The 17,176-nt window shown below is 40.0% G+C and overlaps 1 protein-coding gene across 3 annotated transcripts in view; it reads left to right on the top strand.

Annotated features, from left to right (window-relative positions):
• The window catches only part of BABAM2 (BRISC and BRCA1 A complex member 2), a 174,278-nt gene extending 165,576 nt beyond the window's left edge, over positions 1-8,702 (top strand). For all 3 annotated transcript variants that reach the window (XM_075089111.1, XM_075089112.1, XM_075089109.1), the window contains exon 12: positions 7,293-8,702. In XM_075089111.1, the coding sequence (XP_074945212.1) occupies positions 7,293-7,356 (64 nt within the window). In that variant the 3' untranslated portion in view covers positions 7,357-8,702. The remainder of the gene's footprint in view (positions 1-7,292) is intronic.
• Positions 8,703-17,176: the final 8,474 nt, after the last annotated feature.

The raw sequence follows: 17,176 nt of genomic DNA, 5'->3' as shown, positions 1-17,176 counted from the left end.
TTGGCATGAGGCCTACTAAAAGAATGGGCTTTCAGTAGGTTTCCACACTTTTGCATTCAGCCCTTGTTAAATGCAAGGCACAGAGATGCAGGAGGGTATAACCACCTGTTAAGGACCTAATGAGCACTCATATAGAGTATGAACTAAACACATACCCACTGTTGGAATTAATGCAAGAATTTATTATTTTAATTTCCTTTTGTTAATTAGAACTAATTGTGTTGAATCAGATAGCTCCTGACAAATGGAATTTAAAAATAAAACAATTATATCAAAAAAAGAAAGGTTGGCATCTTTGATTTTGTTCTATTATAAACAAACAGCAAATCCTAGAGAGTTTGGAGAGTTATAGTAAATATCTCCTACACAGGAAATGAATTATTAGGGGTTCCATGAAACAAACCAGCTGGCTGTGCCTGTGTAGTCGCGGGGAGGACAAATACTCTTGTCTGGCACCCAAAAGGGATTGTTGTAGGTGTTTAATATTTTCAAAACAAGTTTTCATTGTGTCAAAACAAGTTGCAACAGGAACATAAAAATACAAAGACATGCTACATAGGTATGTATGCTCCGTGCAAAAATACTTTGTACTTCAAAAAGTGAATAATCAGGTGATGTTGATAAAGCTTGAAGAAACTCTTTTATAATTCTAATGTGGCTATGCTGTTGAAATAGGTTATATAACAAGATTTTATTGCAAAGTGTCATCATAATAATACTAGTCTGGGAGGAATAGGTCAAAGCCTTAAGAAACCTCAGGCTCTCCTTTACTCTGACCTATGCCCTTCTTAGTTCCTGTTTTCACTTAATATAATTGGAAGAAGGGAGAGCATTGCTGTTCTAGCTAATTTATGAACATCAGTCATCTCTGGACTGGACTTTTTTTTGTCAGGATTTTGTGGATTTGAAGACACTTGTAGATGTCTTGCAGCAGTTCCTTTAGGGTATTGAAGGAAAGAAGTATGGGGTGCAAAATGATGCAAACTGTAGAGTTGCAGATCCTCTAAAAAAAATGGACAGCAGCTGAGGCAAATGCCTGGGATTCTCAGCTGTATCTAATACAGCTGAAAGCAGTGCAACTCAGTCCTCACCTCAGTCCTCGGGTAAGTAAGTGTTTGCAGGATATTCCAACGTAAACTGATGTTAAACTTACTGGACAATTCAGACAACAGCTGACTGCTGAGAAGGGTGTTCAAGCTACAGACCCTACTCCAGAAGACTTGGAAGGGTTAGATAGAACTATTCAGAGATCCCCATGACTATAAGTGTGCCTGGCCCAGCAGATAAATTAGCTTGAAAAGGTTGAGGAAAAGAACCCCACAATTTTCCTGTATGGCTTGTCTAGGCTAGGAGAAGGAGGATGTATTTTTATATATATAATACAAATATGCTAGCTACTATGATTTTGAATACACTGAGTTTGTTCTATAATTAGAACCTAATATTTTCAGAATTAAACCATAGTCACAGTAGATACTAAAATATTTTACAAGAATTAATTAGAATATTTAAATAATGGGTAGTATTTAAGAATAAAGTTTGCTTTCAAGCCAATATAGGAAAAATCCAAGTACAATAACCTAGGTCTGTCTTCTAAGGAGAAGGAATGCAATACATTTGATACAGTGAGAAAAAGTAATGTCAGTCCATTTCTTTGTGAAAAGATCAGGATTTGGGCTCAAGGGCTTTCATTTCCCAGTAAAGAATGTGCAAGGGCAGAATACACTGTGTTGGTAGTAGACATGTTGCTATACAGCTAAGTCTGTATTTGGTGTGGACCATCAGGATTACTTCATCCCCTCCTTTTTCCTTAAATCATCTCTTGATTGAAAAGGCACTTGGAACTCCCACATCTTGAGCTGAAACACATAAAATAGGTGAGTGCAAATAGGGCTAGCATGGATGAATTTGAGATCAGCGTGCTGACAAGCTCGGCACTCTTCAACCAAGGAGTTTAAGGGGAATCTAGTTTGTGAATGTCTTAGGAAGATGATTCATCACCCCATGATCAATGTCCTTGTCCCAGACACAAAAAGCAGAAATCTCTTTGGTATGGCATTTTGTATGCTTTTTTCCTTGCAGAGTTCGAATCTCTGTGTTCTGCTCCAAATTTCCCACATGAAGATTTTAAGAGAAATAGAAACACTTGGACAACTCTTCTAACTTTATTACACACCGAGCAGTAACTACAGCACCACTGTATAGTTGGCTATAGCACCAGTGAAGCAAAAGCAATAGCAGAAAACAAGCCTGTAAGAGTTTTAGAATGCTTTCACCGTAACTGTATGAGAAGTGTTTGATGGGAGACGCAGCTACATAATTTAAAATCTTTGCAGTTTTTCAGCATAGGAACCTGCAGGCAAAGATGTTATCAAATGGTCAATGCAGATTTTCTACCATCTACATTTTTAAAGTGCAGCACTAAGTTAAACTGGAGAAAACATTACAATTAGAATGAAATTTCACAGAACCATGCGATTTCTGAGTCAAGTATGTTTTAACCACTGCAAACCCACACCCTAGGATTTAGACATGTATGAGCTTCTGGAGACCTTGTACCACAGTCAATTTTTTTATATCACTAGAAAACATGTAAACAATGAGTGCTCCAATTTTACCTTCTTTTAGATACTTACCATTTCCAATAGCAAGACTTTATTTCCACTGGATAATAAGGAGAAGGAAAGATAAGTGCTTTACTCTCAGCAGATGTCCTTGAGCGTAGCACCTGAAATTCAATGTACTGTATCAAGTGTATATAGTGGTTAACTACAGCAAAATGTGTTGCCTTCTGGAGTGCTGAAGAAAAAATTTCCATAGAAACCCCATAACTTGCTACCTTGAACTTGGAAAATGACCATTTGAGGGAACAAAACAAATAGACAAAAAACAATAGATTCTTACAGTAAGACACTCAAGAAAGTGTTAGACATGTGCCTGTATGCGTATGAAGATTGGCACCTACTCTAAGCTGAAAAGAAAGCAACTCTTTAAACACTGTTTAAGCTAAGATCTAAACCATTACAAGAGGGATGCAGAGCCATTGCACTCAACGCTCACATAAAGAATATCTGTGGACTCTGTACAAACCAGTTTCTCTGTACTTGAAGGAGCTTTTTATGTGATTCTTCTGAGCTTGGTGTAAGGTCAGTGTGACACAGACCCACTGAGAATATGGTAGAGTAAAGCAGGAAAAAGGAGGAACTCTGTGTTTCCCAGAAAGGAGAAAAAGCATTGATCAAAAAGTGATTTCTGCCGTATGACACAGCCTAGCGAAACCATAGATCAGGTTAGCTTTCTGCACGTCAGTGTAATTCAGCAGGTAGCCAAATTACTGATTATTTTTTTAATAACAGTTTTCTATAGCTGAAAAGCCTATCTAGTGGATGTAAAAATAGTAATTTCAAAACACTTCTGAGATACTTGAAAGTATCATGTGGCAAAGTGTCTGAAACAAAAAATTGAGAAATTTTTATGTGAATTCCTGTGGTGTAGCACAGATCAAAGTTACTGAGGGTGTAAATTTGTGTGAGTGGTTTATGTGAATAAGGCATGAGAAATTAATCTTTTTCCAAAGTTCGTGTTTATATTCACAGCTTCTCTGTGCCTTTTTGTGGAGGATGTTGGAGAATGAGTGTTTCTATCAATTTAAAACCTTTCTAAAAGAAATAGTATTCCATGTGAAAGAGGCCCTTACTATTCAGTCTGTAGCAGAGTATTGTCCTTCAGAAAATTTTGTTTTTCATTTGAAGTTATTTCATGTAATCCATTGTGACATAATACATCCATGTCATGGTTCTATTTGTGCGGAAACGTGTACACTTTGACCTCAGTGCCAATTGGTCGATAGATGAAACTTACTCATTTGGCCAGTAATTGGTGCTTGTTCTTTTCCTCCTTACTGGTAATCTCTGCAGTGGAGAGAAAAGTCAGAATTTCTGTTTCACAGGAAATTCAAATATTTTAACATACGGTTTTGTCCCAAATTTCAAGTGAAAAGTTCTGGAAAAAATTGTGGTTGGAACAAGTGAAAAAAATGCAGTTAATGTGACACTATAATGCATCTGCTAGCAGTAGCACAATTTCTCCTCGAAGCAGAAATGTTAATTATTTATCCCATCATTCCTCATGGACTGGGTCCCTTGAAGAGACTACTTCTGTTATATTCATACTTACAGCTCCTGTGACCCACCAGGGCCTTGTCTGTGTGACTAGATACATCATCTCTGAGATGCTGGACTGCAGATGAGCAGGTTAATATCAAACTCGTCGTTTAGGCTCAGTTCTACAAACCAAAACATCTCTTCTCAGTTCAATACAAACCAAGTACATCATTCTTTTTCCTCTTTTCCTGATGAAAGCTCAGTAGCATTTCCACAGAAATGCATGCAACTCAGTGATAATGTAATTTTCCATTCAAAAAAGTAATGTGATTTTAAAAAAAAGAAATTCCAACAAGTTCTAATAATGAGTAATGTCTTTGCTGCCTGTTCTACTCCTTTATATATACTGAAAATAAGTCTTGTTACTTTTATACACTAACACTTGCCTTTCCCTCCCTATATGCAGTGTTCATTAATATTGAAGCAGTTTAACCTCCCTTCTCCTACTTCCCCATCTTTCCTTTTCAGTCTATTAAACGTGCTGTAGCTGATACAGTCCAATCAAGTATATTGTGCTTTTGGACCTCTTTGCAGGGTCTTTTCTGTTTTGGTTTGGGGTGAAGGGGAGGGGCAATTTATTTTGTGTTTGTGTGCGATGATCCATAATTATCCAAACGTTTTTTCCAAAATTTCTTTAATCTCAGATCCTAGGGTGTGTGGGAGAGGGAGAGAAATTGAGGAACATATCCTGGGTAAACATTTGGTACTGCATTTGCTTCAGTCTGGACAAGACCAGAAATGATAAGGGCAAACTTAAGCATGTGCTTCAAAGTATGGAAGGAAAAAAGTAGGCATTTACAAATTATGAAGTACTAATGGAATTTTTGTAGTGTATGGAACATCTCCAAGAGGTTCATATGAACTAGCAGTGAAATAACATCCTCTTTGAAATAGTACATCTGATCAGAATGTAGGGAGGTGTTAGATTTAGTTTTGCAGCAAAGGATACAAGCTCTACTGCAGGAATCAGTGAAAAGAAAGGATGCTGCTGTAGATAAAGATGGTGTGGGAGGGTGTATGTGGTATCAGAAGCATTCGTTCTGGAATTTACCTAACAGAAAAGTCATTGAAGTAAGTGTGGTTTTAGTACAAAGCACAGAAATGCTATAAAGGAGGTGTTTCAGAAACAAAATAAAATGTAGTAAAACACTTCTGCTTATATCCCATTTAATGATAAAGAATTTTTACAATTTAGCAAGAGGGAAGTTTTAGGTAACATTATCAAGTGAGTAAGAAGAGCATGTGCATGGAAGAAGAGTCTGCAGAGAAGCTATCAAAAGGGAAGGAAGAAGCTACTTAAAATAAGCAAGGAAAGGAAATATAATTAAACATTAGGACAGATAATGCAAGGAGAAATAAAAGGATGATAGTTCCTAGCATTGGCAACGTGCAAGTGTTATTCCTTGAGCTAGCAAAATGATGTAGAGCTGACCGGGACATACGCAGGCTACAATTTCAAATGTATGCTATAAACACACAAATACAGAAATGGCATTCAACTGTTAAGATCAGACGACAGGCATACCTTCTCAGCTGGTTTATGTCTCTGTGTGTGCCAGGATGAACACTTTTGTGGGCATAATTATGAGGGCTGCTTTCTGAACTATGATTCAATAAATCGGAGCATGTTCTGTAAATACACAGCACAATCTGTGTGCAGTAAAATGTGGGTGCAGGTTTTGCTGCTTTTCTTTTTCATTTCTGGGCTCAGCTCCTCAGTCCAGAAATGCTTTTACTTTCTATTGCTCTGTTAACCTTTTGAGCAGTATCTCGTGTGTGTTTATTACAGCTTTTGTACAAAAACTGAGTGCAGCTATCTGTTAATATGCCGGGCAAAACCTCTCAAAGACAGGAGAGCGTTCTCTTTTGTGATCTTGCAACATTTTTAGATGTGAAGAGGTATGATTGGTGTTCAGTGATTGCCAAAACTTCCACCCGAATTATGCAATACGTATCATGATTGTGAAAATGGTCAGCATATGTTTGCTTCAGGAGGTATACCAACAGAGAGATCAGTAACGTCATGAACAAAATTGCAGCTATTCTCACATTGGATTTCTGGGTTTGGGTTTTTTTTTTGGTGGGGAGAACAGGAGGAGGTTCTCCCTTGCATAGAAATTCATAAAGACCAGTGATATGAATGGAAAACAAATTTTTTTTTTTAAATGTGAAAGTTCAGTGCAGAAAGTATTCAGAACAATGAAGCAGCTTCTAATATAACTTGCAAATAAAGGGTGTCATTGGGACACAAAATATATTTAGTACATGGTTGAGTATTTCAGTGCAATAAACTTAAAGGTACAGTTCAAACTCAATTTTGGGTACTTGGATTCAGCTCATTTTATGGATTTATGAGTCACTCGATTCTTTGTGAAGAAGATAGACTAAGATCCAAAATGTACGAAGTACATCTTAATTTATAGAATAATGTTCTGACTTTCAGAGTCTAAGAAAAGGAATTACAGTTCATCCAAATTGTTAGTATTTATTCATTAGGTCTTACGTAAACTTCTGCCATCAACAGTGACTGTATTGCGTCAAGGTTTCTGTAAGGAGACAGATAAAGAGCTTATCTCCTGCACGTATTCTGACTTCACAGTTTTCCTGCTCCATTGACTTGTCAGTCTTTGGGCCTTTGGTACCATATGTGAAGCTTTCTTCAACATAGGGGGGAAAAAACCCAACTTTTTATCCCAGAAACATGGTAAACATCAACTGCATCAAAAAGTCCCAGTTACAAAATGCTGCAGGCAGTGGCATAGCCACACTTGTGGCTCATCTAAGTGTTTCTCACTTTTACAGCTATTCAAAGGTTTGTTTTCCAGTCCATAATACAGTTTATCTCTGGATAAGCTCTTCTGACAGTGTCAGGTTATTGATGTTGACCACGTTAAGAGGTTATTGGTGAGGACACTGAATAAAGAAGTACTGCTGGGTCTAGAAAGCTGAAGTGTATGGATCTGCTGCATACTAAAAACTTGTAAGAAAAACACTACCCATTTATGAGATCTAATAATGGATTGAGCATGGTAATGTTACGCTTCTCTGTTAAAACCCTGGCTACATACATGCACACACCATCTTCTAAGTTTACTCCTTCCTAACCATGCATTTTCCTTTTTTCACCAGGGCATATTTCAAAACATTTGTCCCGCAGTTCCAGGAGGCAGCATTTGCTAATGGGAAGCTGTAGCAGCCTCGGGCACAGGGATGATACTGGACAGATCCTTCAGTCAGCACGTGTCAGCCCACAAGAAGGGTGCCTGGAAATGCGTTGGACTGTCTTGATAGGTGCTTTCTTGCCTCTGAAATGGTTTTGGTAGCTTCAGTTTTTGCCAGATTTCTGAAAGAAAAACCTCACTAGCATGCTTAAAACTGAACATTTGGTGTTTGTCCTGTCCCTTTGCCTCTGCCACCACCATTCCTTCATGTATCCACTGGATTAAATTTAAAAGGGTGTGTTTTGATGTGATAAGGTTTTCTTGTGCCAACAATGTCCCCTTGTTTCCTTTTCTTCAGATGGTGTCAATTGGATTTTTTTTTTGTTCCCCACAGAAATACTATGTAATTTGTACATTTAGTTCACTTTATCCTAAGAAAATATAAAACTGCCGTATGTACCAGGAATGCCTAATGGACTGTACAGTGCCATATTCTGCCTCGGAGGTTTGCATCTCGCTGTGGTTGTTATTCTCACGGGTATGGATGTGAGTTGCACAGTTCAATTCTCAGTGCCTTTCAAGTTGGTCTGATATTAATATGGCAGGGTGTTGGAGAGTTTTTTAAATATTTCAGTTGAAAGCTCATCTTATATGAAATGCTGTGCTTTTATGCTTCATTTTTATTTCCAGTTGTACAATTTTGGTGTTTTTCTAATGAACTCCTCTTGCCATTACGAAAAAGTTCTACTTCTTTAGCACTAACGCACACGGAACTAGTTGTATAAATCAGTATAACAAAATAAAACTCTTTCATAGACCAGTAATTTTTCCAAGTAAGATAAATACTGCTAAGAAGCAAATTTTAAACAAAGGAGTGAATGATGTCTTGGAAGGTAACTGATGAAATAATGTAGGGCTCTAGGTATTTAGCTTAAGGCTTAAGTTCAACATGTTTTCTCAGAAATAATTTTAAGTGTACATAACTGGAAACATTACCTCCCCTAAGTCAGAAATGCCAAGTGCAAAATCCCACCTATTCATCCTTTCTTCCTTGCTTGCGTCAGGCGCACCAGTTGGGGCTAACTGTCACGATGTCACTTCCCAAATTGATTTGTAAATAGACCAGGGTACTTTCCAGTAAGGAATAAAATTAACAGTGTACGTTCCTTATAAACAGCATATGGAAAATGTGCCCTACTTCTGCTAAATACAAGGAACTAAATTAATAGTATGCAGATGATACAGTGGCACTGGAAAACATTTAATTTGAAATTATTCACTGTAGCACCACTATCTGCTTATGCAATGAAATCCCATCAAATTACTTGATGGTAGCATTCTCCTACCCTTTCTAAAACTTGTTACTTTACATTAAAAATAGTGCTTTCTAGGGAAGTGTCCACCCAGGAAATGTAAATGGATTTTGAGCAGTGAAGCTTAATAATTAAGAAATACGCAAATAATTCAGCTCTAGAAACAACAGGTATTTTTGACTAGTTTATAGGCAAAATTTTAGTTCACGTTTAATACTGAAGTTCTTGGCTGGAAACAAAATCAGAAGCCTTATTGCAGATCTACAGAGGAAGGGGCCTATTCTGTCCTGTGACCCTCCCTGTTGTGACTCTGGCTGCATTATCTGAGGGCTGTAAAGAGCTCCAAAGGTCTGAGCCTGAATTCCCTCGGTGGAGGCATTGCATTAGGCTTTTGCATGCAAACCAAGACTTACAGCAGATGTGGAGGGTAGTGGTTTCATGTGAATAGGAAAACCATAACTGAACAACCTTAAATGACTGAAGGCAGGCATTGTTTGGTATACTGGGATGATCTCACATCTGCATTTCTTCAGGTTAAAGTCAAAGCCAGGCAGACATATTCAAAAATAAGTTAATTCTTGTGAATGGGGTGGGAGGAGGAGAGTGGCGAATGAAAAACATTTGTTCTCATAGTGTTCAAAATCTGATAGAAACAAGCTCTAGCATCTTCAAAAGGTAAAAACCAAACCCTCCAGTTGCATCAGTAGATTGCCGGAATCTTATATTTTGTAACCTTGTGTTTGGTTCAGCGTTGTAGTGATTGCCCCATGAACACAGCGTTTGCTTTATATACCTGGTTGTCCAAGTGTCACTAGTAATTTTTTTTATCTTTTCAGAAGTTACCATGATTCAAAGGCTAGCAACTGCAAAACATTTCAAAAGGAGGTCCACTCTTCGGAATTAGTACTCATTTTCAACCAAAAATACATCCTTCACCTCAGTCCTAGTAATTTTGGACACAGGACTGCTTTATTATTAAAGGACTAAGAGTTTTAGAAGCCATGTAAGAAAAGACTTGGAGGATATAAAAAGCCTAAACCAGCAATTCCGTCTGTTGAATTCAGTAGTTTCAACAACTTTTCACTGGCATATATGGAAACAAACCGATGGTTTCAGTCTAATTTTACATCATGCTACATCTGGTAGTATTTAAAAAGAAAGAAATAGGTAGAAAAGTTTAGATACTTAACTGTGTTTAAGGTAAAGTCTGCAGGCCTATCAGTTTTCAGATTAGAAGAAAAGGCATTTTTCTTACATTTAATGAACATTTTCTTTATTGCAAAGCTACTCTGCACTCTTTGACCTGCACAGTATTTTATGGAGCCCTTCCTGATAGTTCTCAAAAGAATGCATCAGGGGTGTTAGCACTACAAATGGGAGGAAAAACATGGAAATCAGTGACCTCTTCTCACCAGAAGGAGGATTACCATATAAATACTACATCAGAAAAGAGAGTTAGTTTGAGTAATTTTCTGTTGAATCAAGTATGTGTTGAAGGCATTTAAGTTAGCCACAAAAGTTGTAATCTAAAAAGTTGGAGTTATTTCTGTAATATCCTGTTTTATGACAATACCTGTGGTGGCCAGTTTAATGGCAATGAGACTTCCAGCGCTTTCTTTCCTATTATGTGATGTATGCAATTAAAATGAGCAGTCAGACTTAGGCTAGTTTCTTTGGTTTATGAGAACCACAAAACACAGGAGAAGAATAGTGCTGTTTACGAACATAGTGAAAGCCTAAATTCTACTCTGTCACCATTTTGATAGAAACAATGCAGGAAGTTTCTAGTTACTAAGCCCCATAAATACATGATTTTCCAATGGTCATTAAAGTGCAAACTTAGAGTCAGGCCTTTATTTATCTGCATATGTAATCCACTGTGCTAGACTTAATACCAAATCTTTTGGATTCGAAGTTCAACTTTTTGAGAACTTGCTGGAAAGACTGGACAAACAGCTGGGAGAATAAATAAAAGTTAACTAGTTTGGCCTTCATTGATCTTTCTGTTGTGCTGGTCATCACTTTGTTGATCAGCACATTTCATTTGCTGAATCAGCAATGTTTTCAATATCATCTGTGTCCTTGAACATCCTCCCATTCATATATGAAGTAGACTTGACTCAGTTTTTGAGACTAAATCATTGGTAGAATTAGCACGGATCTCCTACGCATTGTTAGGCCCATACTAGGCATGGTTCTATGTGTGTTTCCTTCCTCACATCCTGTCTGGCACTTGAGGCAATAAGCATCTTTGGTGAATCAGTTGGGAGACAAGATTTAGCAATGAAGTGCAGTACCTTAAGTCTTACTTCAGCTGGTTTTACACAAAGAGACTTCTTAGCTAGGAAAAAGGGGAATAGGTTTGGTTAGTCTCTGTCAAGCAGTGCCTCCTAACACGAGGATGGGGGTGTAGCAAAGGTCAAAAACCTGTTTAAGTGGTGAGTAGGGACTGCTGCTTGGAGATCCTCCTACTCCTGTGTGAGCACCCTTACCACCCATGAAGCAGCAGACAGAAACCCATAACAGCGAGTGAGGGTCACCCCTGCAGGTCTGAAATACATTTCTAATACAACATCTACGCGACAGCCATACATGGAGATGAAGGGGTAGTGTCCTCTGTCAGTGGAGAAGGGGAGTTTCTCACCTTTCCAGCTTTGTGAGAAAGGCATGCTACGAGAAGGTAACAAGCTTTGGACACGGCTTCTGACCATGACTCTTAATTACAGGGTGCCGTCACTGCCCTGTGAAGCAAATGAAGCCTGGGACCAAACTTGACTGCTAGTGAATGCCTTCCCTTAAATTACTTATGTCTCTGTAATTGATGTATTGTAACGCTCATTAAACCTGAGGATTACACTGTTCCTTACTTCTTAAACATTTCTGAAAATCCCTTAAGTCATCTCCTTTTCAGTTTTTTTTTTTTTTTCAGGTGTCTGTAATGTTCTGGGACAATTTTGTTTCATCCTTACTAGTTCCTGCTATTTTTAGCAACGTTGAGGTTTATGTTTTAACAAGGCAACCAGTAGTTGTTCCAAGTGTGTGCCAGCATGGTATGGACCTACATTAAATACAGAATGGTTTCATATAAAAATAATCAGTCTTACTGTAGAAACTGTTTTTATTTCTTAAGTATTGTATTCTCCACAACAGAATAATTCTGAAAAAACACTCTGTTGTTACCCAGAACAGAGAGGATAATGGCATTTTTGCACCAAATCTTAGTCTAATTTGCATCTTAGTGTCAGCAGGGGGAAAGTGTATTCTCCTTTTCTGAAGGAAGCCTGCACCTAAATAAACCATTGATCAGGCTATATCTTTTCCTGTTTGTACATTGAAACAATAGGGTTTGTCCCTATGGGCAAAGCCAGTAAAAGTCTGAACAATGTCCGTCAACAGTAAGGTGTTTGTAATTTTTTGTTTTAACTCATTTCTGTAGATTTAGAGAATAATTTCAAACTTTGCACGTGGGAAGGCAAACAACACAAATACCAGAAACAAACAAGTCATTTTAGCTAGGTAAGAAAAAAGACTAGCTGTCTAATATTCTACAAGAACTCAAGGGTTCTGCCATATATTTCTAAGCACGTGGCTTGAAAAGCCATGGCGTGTAGACGATTTTAGTGCTGCTTTTCCTATTCTATTCCCTGTCTTACATTTAAAAGCTCAATTCTTAGTTCCAAGGCACTGCACAAACACCATTTTGTTAAAATGGTAGTTACCAAGCAAAAAGGCAGGGGGGAAACTGGGATCAGCTGCTGAAAATAGGTCTTAAATCATCAAGAAAGCAACAAAGGAAGCAAGGTTTGGCGGCTGCCCTGCCACTTGCTGAGTCTACAATATGGGCCTTCAAACGTGTCCCTAGTGCAAATTAAAAAAAATACAGGAGGTTTTTTCTTGCAGTGCTAAAGAATAAATACAGTTTTAAACAACAGGAAGTAAAGCAAGCATTTAATTGCAGGCATGAAAAGCTAAATACACACTAGAAGTCTAACATTATTTGTGCCTACAGCTCCCCGCGTTTCTCCTGTCACCAGAGAGGGTGAAGAATTAATGCCTCATGCTGCAGCTGCCTGTGGTGAAAATTGATCTTTGGGGTGCTCCATGTTTTCATCAAACTCTGTTTAAACCCTAATGATGCTTTTTCTATCCCTGAGGATGGCAATGCAGTACCAGGGAAAAGCAAATCGTACGCTATCAGGGGTTTCTGTTCCACTGTTGCTCCATTTCAAGCCCTTGATTTGGGTGGGGCGAGTACTTTTGTAAGCCATCAAGCCTGCCGGCAAGCAGGGTACATTTTATTTCCTCAGTGTTTATTTGAAATTATTCAAGTCGATTATAATTTGGCTTCTTGTTTCCTTTATTCCACTGTCCCTTTCAGCAAAAGTTTTTTAGTACTTGTATAAAAATCAGAGCCATCGAGGTTATTTGTGTCTTTCGAAGGGGATGCAGCACCGGTGTGAGGAGGGTAGCAGCTCGAGGTTGGAGCTGTGCATTTCTCCTCTGAACTGCACAGTCAGCAGCAGCCAAAGCATCGCACACCCCTCCCAGCAAACCTCACTTGAACTCAGTTTGACAGGATGACAGACAGGAGTGACAAAAACTCTGTTTGCTTTTCCTCAGAGGGCTAGCGGAACGGCCTCCGCTGGCTCAGTTGCTCTGTGTAACCTCCTCCACTACCCAGGTCCCCGTTGCTCCCTCTCCGTGAGGTCCCGGCTGCAGGAGGTAACGGGCTTTGGTCACTTACCGCCTGTGGCTAGGTTCATTTTTGTACTCAACACAGGAGTATGCCAGAGGGGAATGGCACCCTGCTGCTGCTGAAGCCGGGCATTTCCTCTTAACGCCTTGATAGGAAAAGGCAGCTGCAAAATCCAGCTTTAACTCAAGTACAGCCCTGCCAGCTAAGGGGGATTTCTTGTGTGTTTTGACCAACCAAGCCTGCTCCCTACTCAGCTGCCTCTATTCTACCAGAGAGCGGACACTGCAGAAAATTTTCTCTTTGCATCGCCTGCCCTAGAGGCACATAAAAAGTTCAGGGGCCATCAGCAACCAGCTTCCCATCTGAACCTTACTCTCTTCGTTATGAGAAGAGGAAGCAAAATGTCCAAATAAAAACTGTATTATAGAAACAGCTTGTTTCTTGCATTTCTTCAGTTCCACGGCTTGTTTCAATGGTTGTTTTATCATCACTCTCTGGTGAAGAAGATACTGTAGCATGCTGCGCTTCCTAGACTTTCTGCACTCATCTCCCTGTCCCTTGTATCCAGGAGTTGCTGTGTCTCCACATCTCTGTATCTGGAGCATAGGTGTGCTCTCAGGCAGCCTACAGGTGAACCGGGAAAGAGGACAGCATCTTCTGGTTTCAGCAAGAAAGAGGTGAGTTTGGGTGAGCTGTGCCATGAGAACTGGGCTCATCTTCTTCAGAGCACCCACAGCACTTGTAGCAAAGAAGAAATAACAGCGTTTGTCTAAGGGGGTCAGATAGCTAAATGGACTGGTTTCCGCACGGTGGTGGCTGCTATAATTATACGCTGGGCCATGGAGTGTCTGGTCCTAATAGCACCCAGGACTCTTGTGACTCAGCCGCTGCTTGAGGCTAATTATGGGCAGGTTGTATGAAAAATCCCCACAACTTGATCCTGCCTTCCTCTGTTCCAGTGGATGGGTGTTCAGCGCCGGCACGGGTTTCTCATGCAAAGCTGGGCAAATGCTTGCTCATGAGCAAAAGGCTTTTCAAAGCAAGGCAGCAAACAACGCTCAGAGGCACCTGGTTTGAAGAGGAGGTAGTGTCTGTCAGGATGTTGCTCGGTCAAATCTGATTCCCTGTCTCTGGCATTAGCCAGCGCTGGGGTACGTTATAAGAGAGATTCCAAAATAATCTAATCACTTGGTTTGTCGTGCTTGTTACGGATGACAGGAGTATTTCTTCTGTGTTTGTAATGGCCATTTTGTTGAATTTGGCATTATTTTTATTACAGTGTTTTCGAAATGGATCATGGGATTATTTGGCCCTTTTGAATGTTGAAATGCATTTGTGGGGAATGGCATGACTCCATCCTTCAGGCTCTATCAGATTACACTTACAAGGAAGACTTTTATCAAAAATCCTTCCTCCAGAAACAACGCCATCAAAAGCACAAATCTCCAGGATACCAAGCCCAGGGCAGAGAGCATTTCCACCAGGACGACACAGTCCAGCAATAGAGGAGGTGCCCCTGGAGGCTGGGGCATCTCTCTGGAGATTTATGAGACATGAGTAGGCAAAGTTGTGGTGGTCATGGTCTAGCAACTGGCGATAGTCCTGTTTCAAGCAAAAAGTTGGGCTAAATGACCTGCAGACATACCTCTTGGGCAACTTGGACATGGTTTTATTAAACTTTTTAAAATCCATCATACAGATCTAAGCACAATCAAGCACAACCTGATATTATATACCTTTTAAAATTGTTCAGAGGCAATAGCAGGTGGAAGCAAAATGAAGAGCAGAAGTGGTGAGGTTTCAGAAGTTCACTGTTTCTAACCATTTTCAGATCTTAGAAGTGCAAAAACATAAATTCAGTGCTTTGTCAGTCACTCGCTTCTGCTAGGAGGGACGGCTACAAAAATGCGGCTGATGTCTATACAACATAGTGCTCTTCAGTAACTAACTAAGCTAATTCTGAGCAGAGCAGCTTGAGTACTTGAAGCACTATAGACATATTGCATCATCCCGTCGTTTTTCTGAAAGGTACCTTGATGTTGCCTTGAAGAAAATCCATGTTTGGATTTGAAAGCAAGCTGGGCATCTGGAGCCAATGCTCCCTGTATACAAACAAGATGCTTCTTCAGGGAGGAGCTAGGGCTGGAAACGTGCATTGAATTCTAGCTCTTTGGAGTTGTTTAGACTATTTGAAGAGCAGTTCACAATCAAGAACGAGTTAAAACCAAGTGAAATGAGCGGCTTCATGGACGGCCATATCAGGGCAGACTGGAAACTGTAGCAAGAAGCCTTGTGCATACCAGCCTGAGGGGTCCGTTTGCGGGGAAGTTAGCTTTTACATCCTGACATCTTGCTATAGAAAAACAAAAATTGTTTTGAGGTTTGTCTTTGCGCCTAGTCCTGCCACTCAAGATTAAATCTCGCAGACAAAACAAGCTGTTTGGGAGGAGGACCAAGAATGCCTTTACAGTGAAGAAAAATATAAACACTCAGCCAACTGTGATTAACTATTGAAGGCAAAACACTCCCTGGCTTTTGTTTATTTGTAGACTGTAAAGAAAGCTCCCAAACACTGCCATGCTTTCAGTGTGAAAACACTTCAGCCTCTGCAACCCACTGTTGCTGGGGGAAGGAAAGGGTTTTGTCTAAGACGGTTTTTGGGGGGCTTTTTTTTTTCTAATGTCTTGTTTATTTGGTTTTGCAAAGGCGATGTGCCCAGTGTCATCCTCTCATTGTGTGTATTCCTGCCTCCAGCTGCTCACACCTGAGCTGGACTTAGGCTCCTTCCCCTCTCGCTCTGCTGGGCAGGATGGGCTAAGAGCCACCAGCTCAGCCACAGCGCTGCCAGGCGCACTGCCATGCACAGATGAGCACAGGGAGAAGTTGTCATTAAAAACAAAACAAAAGAGACCAAAAAAGTGCTTGTGAGCAATTGCTTATTGCTCGCAGGCAGCTCTGGGCATCCCCAAGCTTTGAGGCAGCTGCTGGAATGACAGCGTACAAAGAGGCCAAGCCCTTTGCAGTGTGCTTCATGTGTGTATTTACCTGTTTGTGTTAGCAAAATAATAACGTTCCAGTTTACAGCCAGTTCTAGATTTCAAGGAAGGGAGAGAAAGTGGGTGCTGGCAGCCAGAGGAGGAAGGAACAGGGGCTCATCACCACCGTGCTGCTGTCGGTCTGGAATGACACTGCTGAGTGCAGTGAAATTGTCCTATCCTGGGAGGACTGACTGCACAGTACGTCTTGTAAATGTTTGTATGGTGTTTTATTCTAGTTTTATAACACAATTTAAACCAAGTATGATGCTGCTTGAGCCATGCACGATCTGGTTGCTGCATTTGTGCTGTAAGGGCTAAAGGTGGAGGCAAGTACATGGAATTGTGCAGGATCACTTTTCAAGGTCAAGGAAATGCAGAAAGTAAACAGTGTTAATTGGGAAAGAGAAGTAGGATTATTAAGACTCCTTTGGCTCTGGTTTTCTAAATTACAGGAGTCAACGCATTTGTATTTTGTCATTAACTTATTAGTGCATCTTTAGATGCAGCACTGGACAGGCCTGTTGGGAATTTTAATGTTTAAAGCTGCACTTTCATCCCTCCGCTGTGCACATACATCATTGAGCCCTCTAAGAGAAGGGCCGTACAGCACAGCTTCCTCCTGTTTGAACATTAGTTATCAAATGAGTGTAAGTCAAAGCACGGGCTCTGCAGTTGTGTCTGCTGGCATGACAGCAGCGTGCATTTCATGATGAAGGCAGAATCAGGGCTTCTCTGTCCAAACTCCCCAGGCTGCATCTTTACCACCGCTTAGGTGGTAAAACTGCAAAGGGGACAGACTTAACGG

This window comes from Phalacrocorax aristotelis, chromosome 3, assembly GCF_949628215.1.
Source record: "Phalacrocorax aristotelis chromosome 3, bGulAri2.1, whole genome shotgun sequence".
Taxonomy (NCBI): Eukaryota; Metazoa; Chordata; class Aves; order Suliformes; family Phalacrocoracidae; genus Phalacrocorax; species Phalacrocorax aristotelis.
Note: the sequence above shows the minus strand (reverse complement) of the source record. Positions and strands in the feature narration are given on the sequence as shown.